This window comes from Anolis sagrei, chromosome 8, assembly GCF_037176765.1.
Source record: "Anolis sagrei isolate rAnoSag1 chromosome 8, rAnoSag1.mat, whole genome shotgun sequence".
NCBI classification, from domain to species: domain Eukaryota; kingdom Metazoa; phylum Chordata; class Lepidosauria; order Squamata; family Dactyloidae; genus Anolis; species Anolis sagrei.
Genome location: NC_090028.1, coordinates 5,018,766 through 5,039,343, shown reverse-complemented (window position 1 = coordinate 5,039,343; position 20,578 = coordinate 5,018,766). Strand labels below are relative to the sequence as shown.

Sequence of the window (20,578 nt, the reverse complement as noted above, 5' to 3'; positions counted from 1 at the left end):
GGCTATATGGCCATGGTCTAGAGGCATTCTCTCCTGACGTTTTGCCTGCATTTGTTTTTAACACAATCATGAGGTCAGGAGTGTTGTGCTCCAAAACTCTGTCAGTGTGAATTTGGAAGTCCCAGAGTAGTTTGACATGTTCATTTTCAGACTTGTGATCCCACCCGTTCTTTGTCGCAGGCAGATGGTGTTTGTGGCACAGCTTCCAATGAATCATCTGAGCAATGGTGTTGTGCCTCTGCTTGTAGTCTGTCTGCGTGATCTTCTTGCAGCAGCTGAGGATGGGATCTATTGTTTCACCTGCTTCCTTGCAGAGTCTACACTTGGGATCTGTTGTTGACTTTTCAGTTCTGGCTTGGATGACATTGGTTCTAATGGCTTCTTCTTGGGTTGCCAGAATCAGGCCCTCCTTTGTCTCCTTTTTCCAAGTTCCATTTGTGATATTATTATTATTATTATTATTATTATTATTGACACAAAAGCACAGTATGTCACAGCAAACGAGATCTCTATGCTGGATTTCGTATCACAAAACCACAAGTCGAACCCTTCCCAAACGTTTAGAACGGTGTGATGTATTTCCGAATGATGCGCGCAGATCCAAGTCAGGTGGCCTTTTGCAGTTGACAGATCATGATTTTGTCAATGTTTATAGTTTCCAAATGCCGGCTGAGATCTTTTGGCACGGCACCCAGTCTGCCAATGACCACTGGGACCACCTGGACTGGTTGATGCAATCAGAGCCTTTGCAGTTCGATTTTGAGGACTTGATAGCGGCTGAGTTTTTCCTGTTGTTCTTCCTCAATGTTTTTCCTCAGTGGCGACATCAATAATCCAGACTTTTTTCTTTTCCACAATCGTGATGTCTGGTGTGTTGTGTTCCAAACTTTGTCAGTCTGGATTCAAAAGTCTACAGTATTTTTGTATGTTCATTTTCCACAACCTTTGCGGGTTTATGATCCCACCAATTCTTTACACCTGGTAGGTGGTACTTGTGACATAAGTTCCAGTGAATCATTTGGACCACAGAGTTGTGCCTCAGTTTGTAGTCCGTCTGTGCGATTTTCTTGCAACAGCCATGGTTTCATCAGCTTCCTTGCACAGTCTGCATTTTGGGTCATCCGCTGATTTTTCACTCCTGGCCTTAATGGCCTTGGTTCTGACGGCTTGCTCCTGGGCTGCAAGAATCACGCCTTCTTCTGTCTCCTTCTTCAGGGTTCCATTCGTGAGCCATCACCAGGTCTTCTCCTTGTCAACATTTTCTTCAATTTCGTCAAGGAACTGCCCATGCAATGCTTTGTTGTGCCAGCTGTCAGCTCTGGTTTGGAGTGCAGTTTTCTTGTACTGACTCTTTGTCTGCTGTGCTTTGAGAAGTTTCCAGTTATTGACTTCAATTAAAGCAGGTTCTTGGCTTTCCTTGACATATTCTGCCAGGGACTCGTGTTTTTCTTCTTCGACTGCTTGTTTGACTTGTAAAAGTTCTCTGCCACCACACTTTCGAAGCAGATAGAGCCGGTCAACATCACTGCGAGGATGTAATGAATTATGAATGGTTGTGAGTTTTCTTGTTTTTCTGTCCAAATTGTCCAGTTCTGCCTGTGTCCAGTTTACGATGCCAGCAGTATATCTTATGACAGGTATGGCCCAGGTGTTTATGGCCTTGATGGTGTTTATTTGTCGTGTCAGTGCAACCAGTCAATTATATTACATTTCTAACAGAACAAAGCAAACAAACAGACAAAATACAAAATTTGTGAGTTTGGTAGTGGATTAAATGTCCTTTGACCAGTATCTGGCCCCTTGGAGTGCCTCTGGTGTTGCCGCAAGAAGGTCCTCCATTGTGCATGTAGCAGGGCTCAGATTGCATTGCAGCAGGTGGTCTGTGGTTTGCTCTTCTCCACACTCGCATGTCATGGATTCCACTTTGTGGCCCCATTTCTGCACCTCGTGGTGCCAGAGCGCAGTCTGTTCAGCGCCTTCCAAGTCGCCCAGTCTTCTGTGTGCCCAGGGAGGAGTCTCTCATTTGGTATCAGCCATTGGTTGCGGTTCTGAGTTTGAGCCTGCCACTTTTGGACTCTCGCTTGCTGAGGTGTTCCAGCGAGTGTCTCTGTAGATCTTAGAAAACTATTTCTAGATTTAAGTCGTTGACGTGCTGGCTGATACCCCAACAGAGGATGGGCCGGAGACGTCTCTGCCTTGGTCCTTTCACTATTGGCTGCTACTTCCCAGCGGATGTCAGGTGGTGCAATACCGGCTAAGCAGTGTAATTTCTCCAGTGGTGTTGGGCGCAGGCACCCCGTGATAATGCGGCATGTCTCATGAAGAGCTGTTTTAGTGTGGTGAGATGTGTTCCACACTGGGCATGCGTACTCAGCAGAAGAGTAGCATAGCGCAAGGGCAGTTGTCTTCACTGTGTCTGGTTGTGATTCCCAGGTTGTGCCAGTCAGCTTTCGTATGATGTTGTTTCTAGGGCCCACTTTTTGCTTGATGTTCAGGCAGTGCTTCTTGTAGGTCAGAGCACGGTCCAGAGTGACTCCCAGGTATTTGGGTGCGCTGCAATGCGCCAGTGGGATTCCTTCCCAGGTCATCCTCAGAGCTCGGGATGCTTGTCTGTTCTTAAGGTGAAATGCACATGTCTGTGTTTTAGATGGATTAGGGATCAGTTGGTTTTCCCTGTAATAGGCAGTAAGAGCACCTAGAGCTTTGGAGAGCTTCTGTTCAACCATCTCAAAGCTCCCTGCTTGAGCGGTGATGGCACGATCATCAGCATAGATGAAACTCTCTATCCCTTCTGGCAGTGGCTGGTCATTTGTGTTGATGTTGAACATGGATGGGGCAAGCACGCTCCACTGAGGCAGGCCGTTCTTCTGTTTCCGCCATCTGCTTCTCTGGCCCTGGAACTCAACCAAAAAGCTCCTGTTTTGTAGCAGGTTTCCTATGAGGCGGGTGACGTGGTCGTCCTTTGTGATAGTATACATTTTTCTCAGGAGGAGGTGGTGATTTACAGTCTCATAGGCTGCTGACAAGTCTATGAAGACAGCTCCTGTGATCTCCTGCCTTTCAAAGCCATCTTCTATGGGCTGAGTCAGGTTCAGCACTTGCGACGTGCAGCTTTTGCCTTTTCTGAAGCCAGCTTGCTGTGGGATCAGACATGGGTCTAGTTTTTCCATAATTCTATGCAAAATAAGTCTCTCCAGAACTTTGTAGAGGTGGCACAACAGGGAGATTGGTCTGTAGCTTTTTGGATCATTACGGTCTTTGCCTGGCTTCAAGATGGCGATGACTCTTGCTTTCCTCCAGATTTTGGGGATCTGACAGGATGCAGTGCAGTTGTTCATCAGCTCCAGCAGATACACAACAAAATCAGTACACAGCAACTTAAGACAAAAACTACAGACCTATCTTGTTCGTAACTTGGGCATTGCCTTTATTGGGATGTATGGAAAGTGTCCAAAGTCTTATCAGGGTTCCAGAGAGACAGTTCTCATTTTTAATTTGCTTGGCGAGAGTCAGTTTGTCCCTAACACCAGATGCTTTCCCAATTTTGCAGAACTGGAAGCCGAAGAGTGGTACAAGACGCTGTCGGTGGAGTGCTTGGGCGCCCGGCTCAATGATATCAGCCTCGGAGAACCGGATTTGCTGGCTCCGGGAGTGCAGTGCGAGCAAACCGGTAAGGATGAGACGCTAGAAACTTTGGTTTGCCCTGCAAGAAGGGATGCAGAGGGTCCAACCGCTGTATATATACCAAGATAACTAGCTGTATTTTCCCATATTCAAGTAATTTATTTTGAACTACTTTTCTTAATGCACCTACATTTACCTCTTCCATTTCTTGTCATAGAGTCATAGAATCAAAGAGTTGGAAGAGACCTCCTGGGCAATCATCCAGTCCAACCCCATTCTGCCAAGAAGCAGGAATATTGCATTCAAATCACCCCTGACAGATGGCCATCCAGCCTCTGCTTAAAAGCTTCCAAAGAAGGAGCCTCCACCACACTCCGGGGCAGAGAGTTCCACTGCTGAACGGCTCTCACAGTCAGGAAGTTCTTCCTCATGTTCAGATGGAATCTCCTCTCTTGTAGTTTGTAACCAATTATTCCATCGCGTCCTAGTCTCCAGGGAAGCGGAAAACAAGCTCAGCAGTTTAACCCACTGCACCACCAGTGGCTCCCATAATGTTACTAATTACACTAAAAATGAGGAAATTGGTCTCATAAAACAGGGGATACATGGGAATAAAAATTAAGAATAAATTAAAACATTTATTTAAATACTTTAATTTCAATAGAATAATTATAACCAAAGATCGACAATGCTCCCCATGCTCTATTCCGCTTTGGTTAGACCACACCTGGAATATTGTGTCCAATTCTTGGCACCACAATTCAAGAGAGATATTGACAAGCTGGAATGTGTCCAGAGGAGGGCGACTCAAATGATCAAGGGTCTGGAGAACAAGCCCTATGAGGAGCGGCTTAAGGAGCTGAGCATGTTTAGCCTGAAGAAGAGAAGGCTGAGAGGAGATATGATAGCCATGTGTAAATGTGTGAGAGGAAGTCACAGGGAGGAGGGAGCAGATCAAGGGTGTGGAGAACAAGCCCTATGAGGAGCGGCTTAAGGAGCTGAGCATGTTTAGCCTGAAGAAGAGAAGGCTGAGAGGAGATATGATAGCCATGTATAAATATGTGAGAGGAAGCCACAGGAGGAGGGAGGAAGCTTGTTTTCTGCTTCCCTAGAAACTAGGACAAGGAACAATGGCTTCAAACTACAAGAAAGGAGATTCCATCTGAACATGAGGCTGTGAGAGCCGTTCAGCAGTGGAACTCTCTGCCCCAGCGTGTGGTGGAGGCTCCCTTCTTTGGAAGCTTTTAAACAGAGGCTGGATGACCATCTGTCGGGTGCTTTGAATGCAATATTCCTGCTTCTTGGCAGAAAGGGGTTGGACTGGATGGCCCATGAGGTCTCTTCCAACTCTTTGATTCTATGATTCTATGTAAACATGCTGCAAATCCACCTTTAAGTTTTTCCCTATTTTCACCTTGGAAGCATTTGTGTGTTTGGACCTTCCACTTGGTCATTCCTGCTGACCCCTTTCTCCATCTCCCTCCCTCCTCCAGACCGCTTCAACGTCTTCCTCCTGCCTTGCCCCAACCTGGACATTTACGGCGAATGTAAGCTGCAGATCACCCACGAAAACATTTACCTCTGGGACATGCACAACCCTCGGGTCAAGCTGGTCTCCTGGCCCCTCTGTTCGCTGCGCCGCTACGGCCGGGACGCCACGCGGTTCACCTTCGAGGCTGGCAGGTAGTAAGACCTACGGGAGCATAAATTGGGTTTGGGGGTTCCTGGAAGAACGCACGCCTTGCTTTGGCTTTGCTTGCTTAGGAGCCCTTAATGGCGCAGTGGGTTAAAGCCCTGAGCTGCTGAGCTTGTTGACCGAAAGGTCACAGATTTGATTCTGGGAAGTGGCGTGAGCTTCCGCTGTCAGCCCTAGCTTCTGCCAACCTAGCAGTTCGAAAACATGCAAATGTGAGTAGATCAATAGATACTGCTCCAGCGGGAAGGTAACGGCGCTCCATGCAGTCATGCTGGCCACATGACCTTGGAGGTGTCTACGGACAACGCTGGCTCTTCGGCTTAGAAATGGAGATGAGCACCACACCCCAGAGTCAGACATGACTGGACTTAATGTCAGGGGACTACCTTTACCTTTAAGGCCTTTTCGCAGACCACCATGAGAATTTCTCTGGCAGGAAGGTAACGACGCTCCATGCAGTCATGCCGGCCACATTACCAGTATGCAGATAATAATAATAATAATAATAATAATAATAATAATAATAATAATAATAATAGGCACACTGGGTGCAGTGCCTAAAGACCTCGGTCTGGTTGTGATCCCCAGGTTGTGCTAATCAGTTTTTGTATGATATTATATCTAGCACCCACTTTTTGGTTGATATTCAGGCAGTGCTTCTTGTAGGTCAGAGCACGGTCCAGAGTGACTCCCAGGTACTTGGATGTGTTCCTTTGGGATTCCTTCCCAGGTCATCCTCAGAGCTCAGGATGCTTGTCTGTTCTTAAGGTGAAAAGCACATGTTTGTGCTGTAGATGGATTAGGGATCAGCTGGTTTTCCCTGTATTTATTTCTCTTGTCAGGGCAGCCAGTCAGTTATATTATATTTCTAACAGAGCAAAGCAAACCAACATCGAAAATACAGAATGTGTGGTGGTAGTTGATTAAATGTCCATTTGACCAGTATCTGGCCACTTGGAGTGCCTCTGGTGTTGCCGCAAGAAGGTCCTCCATTGTGCATGTGGCAGAGCTCAGGTTGCATTGCAGCAGGTGGTCAGTGGTTTGCTCTTCTCCGCACTCTCATGTCGAGGATTCCACTTTGTAGCCCCATTTCTGAAGGTTGGCTCTGCATCTCGTGGTGCCAGAGCGCAGTCTGTTCAGCGCCTTCCAAGTCGCCCAGTCCTCTGTGTGCCCAGGGGGGAGTCTCTCATTTCGTATCAGCCATTGGTTGAGGTTCTGGGTTTGAGCCTGCATCTTGCTTGCATCTTGCTTGCATCTTGGAAAGAGCCATGTCAAAGACAGCAGGCACTATAATTCATCATGACAAAAGTGAATTGGTTACAGTTATAATGTGTTTAAAAACACAAACAAAGTTTAAAACTTGGCAGCGCACTAAATGTCCTTTGACCAGAAGCTGACCACGTGGAGTCACTGTGAGAAGGTCCTCCATTGTGCACGTGGCAGGGCTCAGGTTGCATTGCAGCAGGTGGTCAGTGGTTTGCTCTTCTCCACACTCACATGTCGAGGATTCAACTTTGTGGCCCCATTTCTGAAGGTTGGCTCTGCATCCCGTGGTTCCAGAGCGTAGTCTGTTCAGCGCCTTCCAAGTCGCCCAGTCTTCTGTGTGCCCAGGGGGGAGTCTCTCATCTGGTGTCACCCACGGATTGAGGTTCTGGGTTTGAGCCTGCCACTTTTGAACTCTCGCTTGCTGAGGTGTTCCAGCGAGTGTCTCTGTAGATCTAAGAAAACTATTTCTTGATTTAAGTCGTTGACGTGCTGGCTGATACCCAAACAGGGGATGAGCTGGAGATGTCTCTGCCTTGGTCCTTTCACTATTGGCTGCTACTTCCCGGCGGATGTCAGGTGGTGAAATACCGGCTAAGCAGTGTAATGTCTCCAGTGGTGTAGGGCGCAGACACCCCATGATAATGCGGCATGTCTCATTAAGAGCCACATCCACTGTTTTAGCGTGGTGAGATGTGTTCCACACTGGGCATGCGTACTCAGCAGCAGAGTAGCATTGCACAAGGGCAGATGTCTTCACTGTGTCTGGTTGTGATCCCCAGGTTGTGCCAGTCAGCTTTCGTATGATGTTGTTTCTAGCGCCCACTTTTTGCTTGATGTTCAGGCAGTGCTTCTTGTAGGTCAGAGCACGGTCCAGAGTGACTCCCAGGTATTTGGGTGTGCTGCAATGCTCCAGTGGGATTCCTTCCCAGGTAATCCTCAGAGCTCGGGATGCTTCTCTGTTCTTAAGGTGAAAGGCGCATGTCTGTGTTTTAGATGGATTAGGGATCAGCTGGTTTTCCCTGTAATAGGCAGTAAGAGCACCTAGAGCTTCGGAATTTTGTCCTGAATTGATCAAATAGCTTGTTCTGAAACTCGAGTGTTTGAATATTGACGTATCCTTGGGCCACTTCTTTGAGGATATAATGGAGAGGTGACAATTACCCTATTCACTCAAAACTTTATGTTCACCTTTTTTGGCTAAGTGACCTCACCAAAATTGGAGTGTGCATTAGATTCGCGTCATACAGTCATCTTAGTGACCAGACTCCTTCCATTGGCTTGTGTTGTCCCAGAAGGCTCCCATCTACATGAAATCACTATGTGAGGTTGTCTGGAGTTTTGGAAATAATAATAATAATAATAATAATAATAATAATAATAATAATAATAATACATCACGCAGTCCTGGACACTTGGGAAGTGTTCAACTTCCTTCCTTCCCTCCCTACCTTTCTTTCTGTCCTTCTCTCCTTCCCTCCGTCTTTCCCTCCTTCTCTCTCTTCTTCTCTCCTTCCTTCCTTCTCTACCCTTCTTTCTTTCCTTCTTTCTCTCTCCTTCACTCCTTCTTTCCCTTCTTCTTTCCCTCTTTCTCTCCCTCCTTCTCTCCCTCATTCCCTCCTTCCTCCTCTACCCTTCTTTTCTTCTTTCTCTCCTTCCCTCCTTCTTTCCTTCCTTCTCTCCCTCCTTCTCTCCCTCATTCCCTCCTTCCTCCTCTACCCTTCTTTTCTTCTTTCTCTCCTTCCCTCCTTCTTTCCTTCCTTCTCTCCCTCCTTCTCTCCCTCATTCCCTCCTTCCTCCTCTACCCTTCTTTTCTTCTTTCTCTCCTTCCCTCCTTCTTTCCTTCCTTCTCTCCCTCCTTCTCTCCCTTCCTCCGCTACCCTTCTTTCCTTCTTTCTCTCCTTTCCTCCTTCTTTCCTTCTTTCTCCTTCCCTCCATCTTTCCCTTCTTCTTTCCTCTTTCTCTCCCTCCTTCTCTCCCTCATTCCCTCCTTCCTTCCTTCTCTACCCTTCTTTCTTTCCTTCTTTCTCTCCTTCCCTCCTTCTTTCGTATGATATTGTTTCTAGCACCCACTTTTTGCTTGATGTTCAGGCAGTGCTTCTTGTAGGTCAGAGCACGGTCCAGAGTGACTCCCAGATATTTGGGTGTGTTGCAATGCTCCAGTGGGATTCCTTCCCAGGTGATCCTCAGAGCTCGGGATGCTTGTCTGTTCTTAAGGTGAAAGGCACATGTCTGTGCTTTAGATGGATTAGGGATCAGCTGGTTTTCCCTGTAATAATCAGTAAGAGCACCTAAAGCTTTGGAGAGCTTCTGTTCAACCATTTCAAAGCTCCCTGCTTGAGCGGTGATAGCATAATCGTCAGCATAGATGAAATTCTCTGTCCCTTCTGGCAGTGGCTGGCCATTTGTGTAAATGTTAAACATTGGTGGAGCAAGCACGCTCCCCTGAGGCAGGCCGTTCCTCTGTTTTCGCCATCTGTTTCTTTGGCCCTGGAACTCAACAAAAAAGCTCCTGTTTTGTAGCAAATTTCCTAGGAAGCAGGTGAGGTGAAGTCATGGGTAATACTGTGCAACACGTTTTTTGTTCCTGGGTTATCAATGTCATTCCCTAATTGGTTCTATCATAAATACATGGAGCTGTAAGATTAGTTCAGTTTGGTGCTACTTAACCTGTTAATGCTATATATATATTTTGTCATGTCAGGAGCGACTTGAGAAACTGCAAGTCGCTTCTGGTGTGAGAGAATTGGCTGTCTGCAAGGATGTTGCCCAGGGGACGTTGCCCGGATGTTTTGATGTTTTACCATCCTTGTGGGAAGCTTCTCTCATGTCCCGGCATGAGGAGCTGGAGCTGACAGAGGGAGCTCATCCTCGCTCTCCCGGGATTCGAACCTGCGACCTGTCGGTTTTCAGTCCTGCCAGCACAGGGGTTTAACCCATCGCATTGGAGCCATAAACCTTTCTCTTTATTTTACCTCACCTGCTTCATAGGAAATTTGCTACAAAACAGGAGCTTTTTTGTTGAGTTGTCGTTTGGTGAGGCACGAGCATTTTTGGAGATTGTAAAACGACGGTTTGCAGCATTCCATAGCCTCGAGCCATGGCAGGTCAAGTAATGTCAAGCTGCATTAATCCTAATTCAAGAGAGATATTGACAAGCTGGAATGTGTCCAGAGGAGAGCGACTAAAATGATAAAAGGTCTGGAGAACAAACCCTATGAGGAGCGGCTTAAGGAGCTGGGCATGTTTAGCCTGAAGAAGAGAAGGCTGAGAGGGGATATCATAGCCATGTATAAATATGTGAGAGGAAGCCACAGGGAGGAGGAGGGAGCAAGCTTGTTTTCTGCTTCCATGGAGACTAGGACGCGGAACAATGGCTTCCCACCAGAGCGGTACCTATTGATCTACTCACATTTGCATGTTTTCGAACTGCTAGTTTGGCAAAAGCTGGGGCTGACAGCGGGAGCTCACACTGCTCCCAGGATTCAAACCGCCGAACTTTCGGTCAGCAAGTTCAGCAGCTCAGCAGTTTAACCCACTGCACCACCAGCGGCTCCCATAATGTTACTAATTACACTAAAAATGAGGAAATTGGTCTCATTAAACAGGGGATAAATGGGAATAAAGATTAAGAATAAATTAAAACATTTATTTAAATACTTTAATTTCAATAGAATAATTATAACCAAAGATCGACAATGCTCCCCATGCTCTATTCCGCTTTGGTTAGACCACACCTGGAATATTGTGTCCAATTCTTGGCACCACAATTCAAGAGAGAAATTGACAAGCTGGAATATGTCCAGAGGAGGGCAACTAAAATGATCAAGGGTCTGGAGAACAAGCCCTATGAGGAGTGGCTTAAGGAGCTGGGCATGTTTAGCCTGAAGAAGAGGCTGAGAGGAGACATGATAGCCATGTATAAATATGTGAGAGGAAGCCACAGGGAGGAGGGAGCAGATCAAGGGTGTGGAGAACAAGCCCTATGAGGAGCGGCTTAAGGAGCTGGGCATGTTTAGCCTGAAGAAGAGAAGGCTGAGAGGGGATATGATAGCCATGTATAAATATGTGAGAGGAAGTCACAGGGAGGAGGGAACAAGCTTGTTTTCTGCTTCCTTGGAGACTAGGATGCAATGAAACAATGGCTTCAAACTACAAGAGAGGAGATTCCATCTGAACATGAGGAAGAACTTCCTGAGTGTGAGAGCTGTTCAGCAGTGGAACTCTCTGCCCCGGAGTGTGGTGGAGGCTCCTTCTTTGGAAGCTTTTAAGCAGAGGCTGGATGGCCATCTGTCAGGGGTGATTTGAATGCAATATTCCTGCTTCTTGGCAAAATGGGGTTGGACTGGATGGCCCAGGAGGTCTCTTCCAACTCTTTGATTCTATGATTCTAGTGTAAATGCACCCTTGGGTGACACCGCTTTCCAAGCTCCAAAGCGCCCGTCCTTCCTGAATTGTTTGCTGCACAATCAGGATTTTAATTCTCTCTGCCTTTTCCTCTTTGTTGGTGAACTTTGCAAAAAAACGGCTTTAGATCCTCCCAGCCTGAACCTATTAGCGACGCCGGCTAATTGCCTTCTACAAAGGAAAGAAATATGATCTTTGCCTTTCCTCCCAGACTTTCCCTGACTCATTATGCGGGAGCTTTTGTAGAGAGATTAGAGGAATTCTTCCAGCTCGGTCCCACCCTGGAACACGCCTGTTCTGACAATAAAGCCGCTTGTTTCGCTGGCAGCAAAGAAAGGCAAAGAGGGGGAACGAGCATAACCCACCCGCAATAAGGATATAGAAACCCCAAAGGAAAGATGGAGAGACGGGTTGCCAGATGTACAAGCTGGGTTTAGAAAAGGCAGACGAACCAGAGACCACATTGCCAATATCCGGGTGCTGGATAATGGAGAAAGGCAGGGAGTTTCAGAATTATTTTTATTTATCGTATCATCAGCAACCATACTATTGTGTTACAATTCTAACAGAACAAAACAAACACACAGATTAAAAAGAAAAAGAAAGAAAAACACAAGTTTGCAAAAAGATTTTGCAAATTTGGTAGTTGGTTAAATGTCCTTTGACCAGTATCTGGCCACCTGGAGTGCCTCTGGTGTTGCCGCGAGGAGGTCCTCCCTTGTGCATGTGGCAGGGCTCAGGTTGCATTGCAGCAGGTGGTCAGTGGTTTGCTCTTCTCCACATTCGCATGTCGTGGATTCCACTTTGTGGCCCCATTTCTTAAGATTGGCTCTGCATCTCGTGGTGCCAGAGCGCAGTCTGTTCAGCGCCTTCCAAGTCTGTGTGCCCAGGGGGGAGTCTCTCATCTGGTATCACCCATGGATTGAGGTGCTGGGTTTGGGCCTGCCACTTTTGGACTCTCGCTTGCTGGGGTGTTCCAGCGAGTGTCTCTGTAGATCTAAGAAAACTATGTCTTGATTTAAGTCATTGACGTGCTGGCTGATACCCAAACAGGGGGTGGGCCGAAGATGTCACTGCCTTGGTCCTTTCACTATTGGCTGCTCCTTCCCGGCGGATGTCAGGTGGTGCAATACTGGCTAAGCAGTATAATTTCTCCAGTGGTGTAGGGCGCAGACACCCCGTGATAATGCGGCATGTCTCATTAAGAGCCACATCCACTGTTTTAGTGTGGTGAGATGTGTTCCACACTGGGCATGCGTACTCAGCAGCAGAGTAGCCAAGTGCAAGGGCAGATGTCTTCACTGTGTCTGGTTGTGATCCCCAGGTTGTGCCAGTCAACTTTCGTATGATATTGTTTCTAGCACCCACTTTTTGCTTGATGTTCAGGCAGTGCTTCTTGTAGGTCAGAGCACGGTCCAGAGTGACTCCCAGGTATTTGGGTGCGCTGCAATGCTCCAGTGGGATTCCTTCCCAGGTCATCCTCAGAGCTCGGGATGCTTCTCTGTTCTTAAGGTGAAAGGCACATGTCTGTGTTTTAGATGGGTTGGGGATCAGCTGGTTTTCCCTGTAATAGGCAGTAAGAGCACCTAAAGCTTCAGAAAGCTTCTGTTCTACCATCTCAAAGCTCCCTGCTTGAGCGGTAATGGCATGATCATCTGCATAGTTGAAACTCTCTGTCCCTTCTGGCAGTGGCTGGTCATTTGTGTAAATGTTGAACATGGATGGGGCAAGCACGCTCCCCTGAGGCAGGCCGTTCTTCTGTTTCCGCCATCTGCTTCTCTGGCCCTGGAACTCAACAAAAAAGCTCCTGTTTTGTAGCAGGTTTCCTATGGGGCGGGTGAGGTGATAGTCCTTTGTGATACTATATATTCTTCTCAGGAGGAGGTGGTGGTTTACGGTATCATAAGCTGCCGACAGGTCTATGAAGACAGCTCCTGTGATCTGCTGCCTTTCAAAGCCATCTTCTATGCGCTGAGTCAGGTTCAGCACTTGCGATGTCTCGATGACTTGATGACTATCACCAAAAAAAATCAATATTGTATTGGCCTTGTTTTTAGATTCTTTTGTATTGTGTCATGACATTGCAAACTGCCTCGAGTACCTATGGGAAGAAATGTGAGACGACGACAACAACAACAACAGCAACAACAACAACAATAACAAGGCTTCTGGACCTAGGGTGCATCCACACTATAGAGTAAATGCCGCATAACCCCACTTTAAGTGCAATGTCTCGATAGCTATGGATTTCTGTGCCAAAGGGTGCTGGTGCCTCCCTAAATTACAAAGCTCAGGATTCCATAACATTGAGCCATGGAAGTTAAAATGGAACCAAACTACATTCATACTTCAATGTAGATGCACCCAATTGGGTTGCTATAAGTCCACAGATGACTTGGAGACACATGAAAGCACACATACAGAATGCAATACTGTCTTGTTTTGCCTGGAAGCTACATCCGCTGCAACTCCCTCTTGATGCCATTGCTCTCTGTTTGTCCCCCTCTTTGCCCCGTGCTTAGCAGGATGTGTGATGCCGGGGAAGGGCTCTATACCTTCCAGACCCAGGAAGGGGAGCAGATCTACCAACGGGTCCACAGTGCCACCTTGGCCATCGCCGAACAGCACAAGCGCGTCCTGATGGAGATGGAGAAGAACGTGCGGGTGAGCGCTCCAGGAATGATTTTGTCACATCCAGACCTGTTCTGGAGTCAATTGGGAAGGGGCCATTGTCCTTTTTGGGAAGGCTCCTATGCCATTTGGGAAGGTCCTGTTTCCATTTGGGAAGGTAGCATTGCCATTTGGGAAGGCGTAATTGCCATCTGGAAGGGTAACCATTGCCATTTGGGAAGACACCATTGTAATTTGGGAAGGCACCATTACCATTTTGGGATGGTGGTTTCACCATTTGAGAAGGCAGCATTGCCATCTTGGGAAGGTACCAGTGAGATTTGGAAAGGTTTTGAGAAGGTGGCATTGCCATTCGGGATGGTGCAATTGCCATTTAGTGAAGATGGCTTTCCATTTGGGAAGGTGCCGTTGCCATCTTAGGAAGGTAGCATTGCCATTTGGAAAGGTACAGTTGCCTTTGGGAAGGTAACACTGCCATTTGGGAAGGTTCCATTGCCATTTTGGGAAGGTGGCACTTCCATTTGGGAGGGTAACCATTGCCATTTGGGAAGGCGCCACTGCCATCTTGGGAAACTGGCATTGCCATTTGGAAAGGTACCGTTGCCATTTTGGGAAGGCATTGTTGCCATTTAGAAAAAAATGCATTGCCAACTTGGGGAGGTGCCATTGCTATCTTGGGAAAGTATCATTTGGAAAGGTCTTGTTGCTTTTTGGGAAGGTGCCATTGCCATTTTGGGTGGTACCATGCGCAATTGGGAAGGTGCCATTACCATTTTGGGATGGTGATTTCACCATTTGAGAAGGCGGCATTGCCATCTTGGGAAGGTACCATTGAGATTTGGAAAGGTTTTGAGAAGGTGGCATTGCCATTTGTGGTGGCGAAATTGCCATTTAGTGAAGATGGCTTTCCATTTGGGAATGTGCCATTGCCATCTTAGGAAGGTAGCATTGCCATTTGGAAAAGTACTGTTGGTACTTGGGAAGGAAGCACTGCCATTTGGGAATGTGATATTGCCATTTGGAAAGATACCATTGCTATTTAGGAAGGAAGCACTGCCATTTGGCAAGGTGCCATTGCCATCTTGGGAAGGTGGCATTGCCATTTGGAAAAGTACAGTTGCTATTTGGAAAGGAAGCACTGCCCTTGGGGAAGGTACCAATCCTATTTTCTTCCTGCTGTTTCAGAAAGATAATATTGCCATTTTAGGAAAACGCCATTGCCATTTTGGGAAGGCATTGTTGCCATTTAGAAAAGATGGCATTGCCAACTTGGGGAGGTGCCATTGCTATCTTGGGAAAGTATCATTGCCATTTGGAAAGGTCTTGTTGCTATTTGGGAAGGTACAGTTGCCATTTTGGGATGGTACCATGCGCAATTGGGATGGCACCATTACCATTTTAGGATGGTGGTTTCACCATTTGAGAAGGCGGCATTGCCATCTTGGGAAGGTACCAGTGAGATTTGGAAAAGTTTTGAGAAGGTGGCATTGCCATTTGGGATGGCGCGTTTGCCATTTGAGAAGGTTGCATTGCCATTTAGTGAAGATGGCACTACCATTTAGGAAATTGCCATTTTGGGATGGTACCATGCGCAATTGGGAAGGTGCCTTTACCATTTTGGGATGGTGGTTTCGCCATTTGAGAAGGCGGCATTGCCATCTTGGGAAGATATCATTGAGATTGGGAAAAGTTTTGAGAAGGTGGCATTGCCATTTGGGACGGCGTGTTTGCCATTTGAGAAGGTGGCATTGCCATTTAGGACGGTGCAATTGCCATTTAGTGAAGATGGCACTGCCATTTAGGAAATGGCCGTTGCCATCTTGGGAAGGTAGCATTCCTGTTTGGAAAGGTACCATTGCTATTTGGGAAGGTGCAGTTATAATTTTGGGAAAGTGGCATTTACATTTGGGATGGTAACCATTGCCATTTGGGAAGGTACCATAGGCATTTATATGAAGGTGACATTGCCATTTGAGAAGGTCGCATTGCCATTTGGGAAGGCGCCAATCCCATTTTGGGAAAGCACATTCCCATCTAGTAAAGATGGCATTGCCATTTAGGAAGGCACCATTGCCATCTTGGGAAGGTAGCATTGCCATTTGGCAAGATACTGTTGCTATTTGGGAAGGTAGCACTGTTGTTTGGGAAGGTGGCACTACTATTTGGGAGAGTAACCATTGCCATCTGGGATGGTTCCATTGCCATTTTGGGAAGGCACTGTTGTCATTTAGGAAAGATGGCATTGCTATTTGGGAGGGCAACCATTGCCATTTGGAAAACCGTCATTGCCATCTTGGGAAAGTGGTATTGCCATTTGAGAAAGTGCTGTTGCTATTTGGGAAGGTGGCATTGCCATTTGGGACAGCATCGTTGCCACTTAGGGAAGATGGCACTGCCATTTAGGAAGGTAGCATTGCCATTTGGCAAGGTAGCATTGCTATTTGGGAGGGAAGCACTGCCATTTGGGAAGGCACCGTTGTCATTTAGGGAAGGTAGCATTGCCATTTGAAAAAGTACTGTTGCTATTTGGGATGGTAGCACTTCCATTTGGGACTGCACTGTTGCCATTTAGGGAAGATGGCACTGCCAACTTGGGGAGATGTCATTGCTATCTTGGGAAAGTAGCATTGCCATTTAGAAAGATCATGTTGCTATTTAGGAAGGTGCTGTTGTCATTTTGAGACGGTACCATGCGCTACTGGGAAGGTGCCATTACCATTTTGAGATGATAGCATCGCCATTTGAGAAGGTGGCATTGCCATCTTGGGAAGGTACCATTGAGATTTGGAAAGGTTTTGAGAAGGTGGCATTGCCATTTGGGATGGTGCAATTGCCATTTAGTGAAGATGGCTTTCCATTTGGGAAGGTGCCGTTGCCATCTTAGGAAGGTAGCATTGCCATTTGGAAAGATACTGTTGCTATTTGGGAAGGTACAATTACAATTTTGGGAAAGTGGCATTTACATTTGGAGGGTAACTATTTCCATTGAGAGAATGCGGTATTGCCATTTAGGAAGGTGTAATTGCCAAAGAAAGGGTAAACATTGCCATTTGGGAAGGTGCAATTGCCATTTTGGGGAAGTGCCATTGCCATTTGGAAAGGTACTGTTGCTATTTAGAAAAGTGAGATAACCATTTGGGAAGGTACCATGGGCATTTATATGAAGGTGACATTGCCATTTGGGAAGGTTGCATTGCCATTTGGGAAGGCAGCAATCCCATTTTGGGAAAGCATATTGCCATCTAGTAAAGATGGCATTGCCATATGGGAAGGTACCATTGCCATCTTGGGAAGGTAGTGTTGCCATTTGGCAAGGTACTGTTGCTATTTGGGAAGGTAGGACTCCCGATTGGGAAGGTGGCATTACTATTTTGAAGGGTAACCATTGCCATTTGGGAAGATTCCATTGGCATTTTGGGAAGGCACCATTGCCATTTGGGACAGTGCTGTTGCCATCTTGGGAAAGTAGCATTGCCATTTGGGAAGGTAACACTGCCATTTGGGAAGGTTCCATTGCCATTTTGGGAAGGTGGCACTTCCATTTGGGAGGGTAACCATTGCCATTTGGGAAGGTAACACTGCCATTTGGGAAGGTTCCATTGCCATTTTGGGAAGGTGGCACTTCCATTTGGGAGGGTAACCATTGCCATTTGGGAAGGTAACACTGCCATTTGGGAAGGTTCCATTGCCATTTTGGGAAGGTGGCACTTCCATTTGGGAGGGTAACCATTGCCATTTGGGAAGGCGCCACTGCCATCTTGGGAAACTGGCATTGCCATTTGGAAAGGTACCGTTGCCATTTGGGAAGGAAGCACTGCCATTTGGGAAGGAGCCATTGTCATTTAGGGAAGATAGCATTGCCATTTGCAAAAGCACTGTTGCTATTTGGGATGGTAGCACTTCCATTTGGGACTGCACTGTTGCCATTTAGGGAAGATGGCACTGCCATTTGGGAAGGTGCCGTTGCCATCTTAGGAAGGTAGCATTGCCATTTGGAAAGGTACTGTTGGTACTTGGGAAGGAAGCACTGCCATTTGGGAAGGTGCCATTGCCATCTTGGGAAGGTGGCATTGCCATTTGGAAAGGTACCATTTCTATTTAGGAAGGAAGCACTGCCATTTGGCAAGGTGCCGTTGCCATCTTGGGAAGGTGGCATTGCCATTTGGAAAGGTATCATTTCTATTTAGGAAGGAAGCACTGCCATTTGGCAAGGTCCCATTGCCATCTTGGAAAGGTGGCATTGCAATTTGGAAAAGTACAGTTGCTATTTGGGAAGGAAGCACTGCCATTTGGGAAGGTACCAATGCTATTTTCTTCCTGCCATTTCAGGAAGATGATATTGCCATTTAGGAAAATGCCATTGCCATTTTGGGGAGGTGATGGTGCCATTTGAGAATGTGGCACTGCCATTTGGGAATGCACCATTTTCACCCGGAAGAGTAACCATTGCCCTTTGGGAAGGTACCGTTGGCTGCAGTTGGCACCCAGCTCTTTTCCCTTTGCTCAGAGGGACCAATGTTAACACTCTCCCTCCTTCTCCTCTTTCCTAGCTGCTAAACAAGGGCACTGAGCACTACTCCTACCCCTGTACGCCCACCACAATGCTGCCACGCAGTGCCTACTGGCACCACATTACCGGCTCCCAGAACATCACCGATTCCTCTGACTACGGAGGTGAGTTCCTTTGCTTCTCCCTGGTTGTGATGTCTGGAATTGTAACCAGAGGCGGCCCTAGGTAATTTTCAAGGGTAAGCAAACAGTATTTTGGCGCCCCCCCCCCCCCAACCAATCATTGATATATATTTTCTGTTCGTCGTGGGAGTTCTGTGTGCCATATTTGGTTCAATTCCATCATTGGTGGAGTTCAGAATGCTCTTTGATTGTAGGTGAACTATACATCCCAGTAACTACACTTGCCGCACTTGGTCCCTTGCCTGGCCCGCTTTGGGTTCAGAGGAGTGCCTGAAGACCCCGGCGTATGCACCAAAAGTCACCTCTTCTCCTGACTTTCTCCTCAGCCATTGGGACCGAGAGAGAGAGAGAAAGAGAGAGAGAGGTGGAGATGCCCACCTTTCCTGAAGGTAGGCGCAAAAACAAAGGAGGGAGCGGAGGTGGGAGATACCTCCAGAAGGAGGGGCTCTCTCTCTCTCTCTCTTTCTCGGTCCCAATGGCTGAGGAGAAAGTCAGGAGAAGAGGCGACTTTTGGTGCTCACACTGAGGTCTTCAGACACGGCTCCGGACCCGAAACCGGCCAGGAGTGGCGGCTCTGCCCCTTGGCCCACCCGCGGATTGGGGAGAGGAGAGGAGCGCCGGGGGATCGGGAAAGGGAGCCGGTCATGGGGAAGGGATCGAACGCGGAGAACGATTGAGCGCCGGCTCTGCTCGCGCACCCGGTGGCCGGGTGGAGCAGGAACGAGAGGGGCTAGGCGAGGCTCAAGGGTCCGGCCCCTTTGGGAAGAGGATCCCAAGAAAGCCAAGGCTCCCCCCGGACTGCTAGGGCTGTTGTGAGCTGAGGGGGTGCTCCTCAAGTGGTGGTCAAGGGGCATTTACAGAGGCGCCTCTGCACCCCTGGCAAAAAAAAGTGTTCTGCGACCGCTTACTTCGCGTAATGGACGAGCCGCCCATGATTGTAACTGTCCCTTATGATGATCGCTGCTCTCTTTTGTTCCGCAGGGGATTCGTATTCGGGACCCCAGGCCAGCTCAGAGACTGACCTCCTAAACCGTTTCATCTTACTCAAGCCCAAAGCTCCCCAGAACGGAAAAAGCAGCGACAGCAAAGATCCCAAGTCGGCTTCCCAATGATGTATTCCCCGAGCGGAAGGAGAGAGAAGCCCCGTCCGGTGATGGCTCAAGACCAAGAGAAGCGGTCAGCCGGTCAGTCGCCGGCAATGAAGATTTCCTTTTGTCGTTCTGGTCCCTGCTCCGGCCTTTGTTACGGGATTTCTGGACAGCATTTGGGGCTGCGATTGGATCGGAGCAGCGTTTGCACAGGAGTCACTCCGGATCCAAGAATCGGGACCTCGGCGGATTGAAGATCACGAGGAGGGAGGACTGAGCTATATATTGTGACCCCCTATTTTAAATATATCATATTACTTAATGCATATTCTGTATATCAAGAGACTTTTCTCCCTTCTTACACAAATGCACATTTCTTGGATTTTTCAAGCATCGGTGTGGATTTTTTCCCCCCTTCAACGGCATGTTTCCCCAAATGGAGAGAAAACGGATGGAGCAAAACTAATGAACTTGAACTCTCCAGAGGACAAAAAACATTGTGTTTTGGTTTTGGCAAAAAGATAAGATTTGGAAGGTTTGGCTCATGACCCAGCTCCCCTGCAGAGAAGGACACCTCAATCCTCGCTGCGGATGTAAACCGGGGCTTTTGGAGGCCAAAAAAATAAAACCGGGGCGTCCGCACAAGGATCCTTCCAGGGAGAAAGAAGAGTGTTGTTTCCTTACAAAGGAGGAAGAAAACTTTATTGTTTGGGAAGTTTGTAATGCTCAGAAACGGTTGGTGTTTTCAATTCACTGAACCGGAGATCGAGAGTATGCCAACTTTCCTCAATAATGTGCTCTTCAGTCTGGACGCTTTGGACTGCAGCTGCTATGTGTTGGCTGGGGATCATGGGAGCTGCAGTCCAAAGCCAAGTTGTGGATAATGGGAGCTGCAGTCCCGTTCCAAGTTGGAGCAAGGCTGTAGTTGCCCTTGAGGCCTCTCAGGAGAAGACCTTTCGAACTTCGGCACATGCGCCCTTCACTCGGGCCCTTTCACGCACACAACCGTCTCCTAAAATGGACCACAATGCCTTGGAGTCCCGCCTCGCAGGGCAGGCGGGAAAACATTTCACTGGGTGTCTTTTTTTTCCAATCTGGAGCTTGTCCTCCACTTTTGCAAGGGTTAGGGCCAACTGCCTTCTTTGTTTTCCTCCCCCAATGTGCATCCCATTCGGTT

The 20,578-nt window shown here is 47.6% G+C and overlaps 1 protein-coding gene across 4 annotated transcripts in view; it reads left to right on the top strand.

Moving 5' to 3' along the window:
* Nucleotides 1-20,068, top strand: part of DOK4 (docking protein 4) — a 91,053-nt gene extending 70,985 nt beyond the window's left edge. For 3 of the 4 annotated variants that reach the window (XM_067470982.1, XM_067470983.1, XM_067470981.1), the window contains 5 exons: nucleotides 3,551-3,670; nucleotides 5,118-5,307; nucleotides 13,513-13,654; nucleotides 18,172-18,295; nucleotides 19,295-20,068. In XM_067470982.1, coding sequence (XP_067327083.1) covers nucleotides 3,551-3,670; nucleotides 5,118-5,307; nucleotides 13,513-13,654; nucleotides 18,172-18,295; nucleotides 19,295-19,425 — 707 coding nt within the window. In that variant the 3' untranslated portion in view covers nucleotides 19,426-20,068. The remainder of the gene's footprint in view (nucleotides 1-3,550; nucleotides 3,671-5,117; nucleotides 5,308-13,512; nucleotides 13,655-18,171; nucleotides 18,296-19,294) is intronic. The other variant, XM_067470984.1, reaches the window with a different exon arrangement.
* The last annotated feature ends 510 nt before the right edge of the window (nucleotides 20,069-20,578 follow it).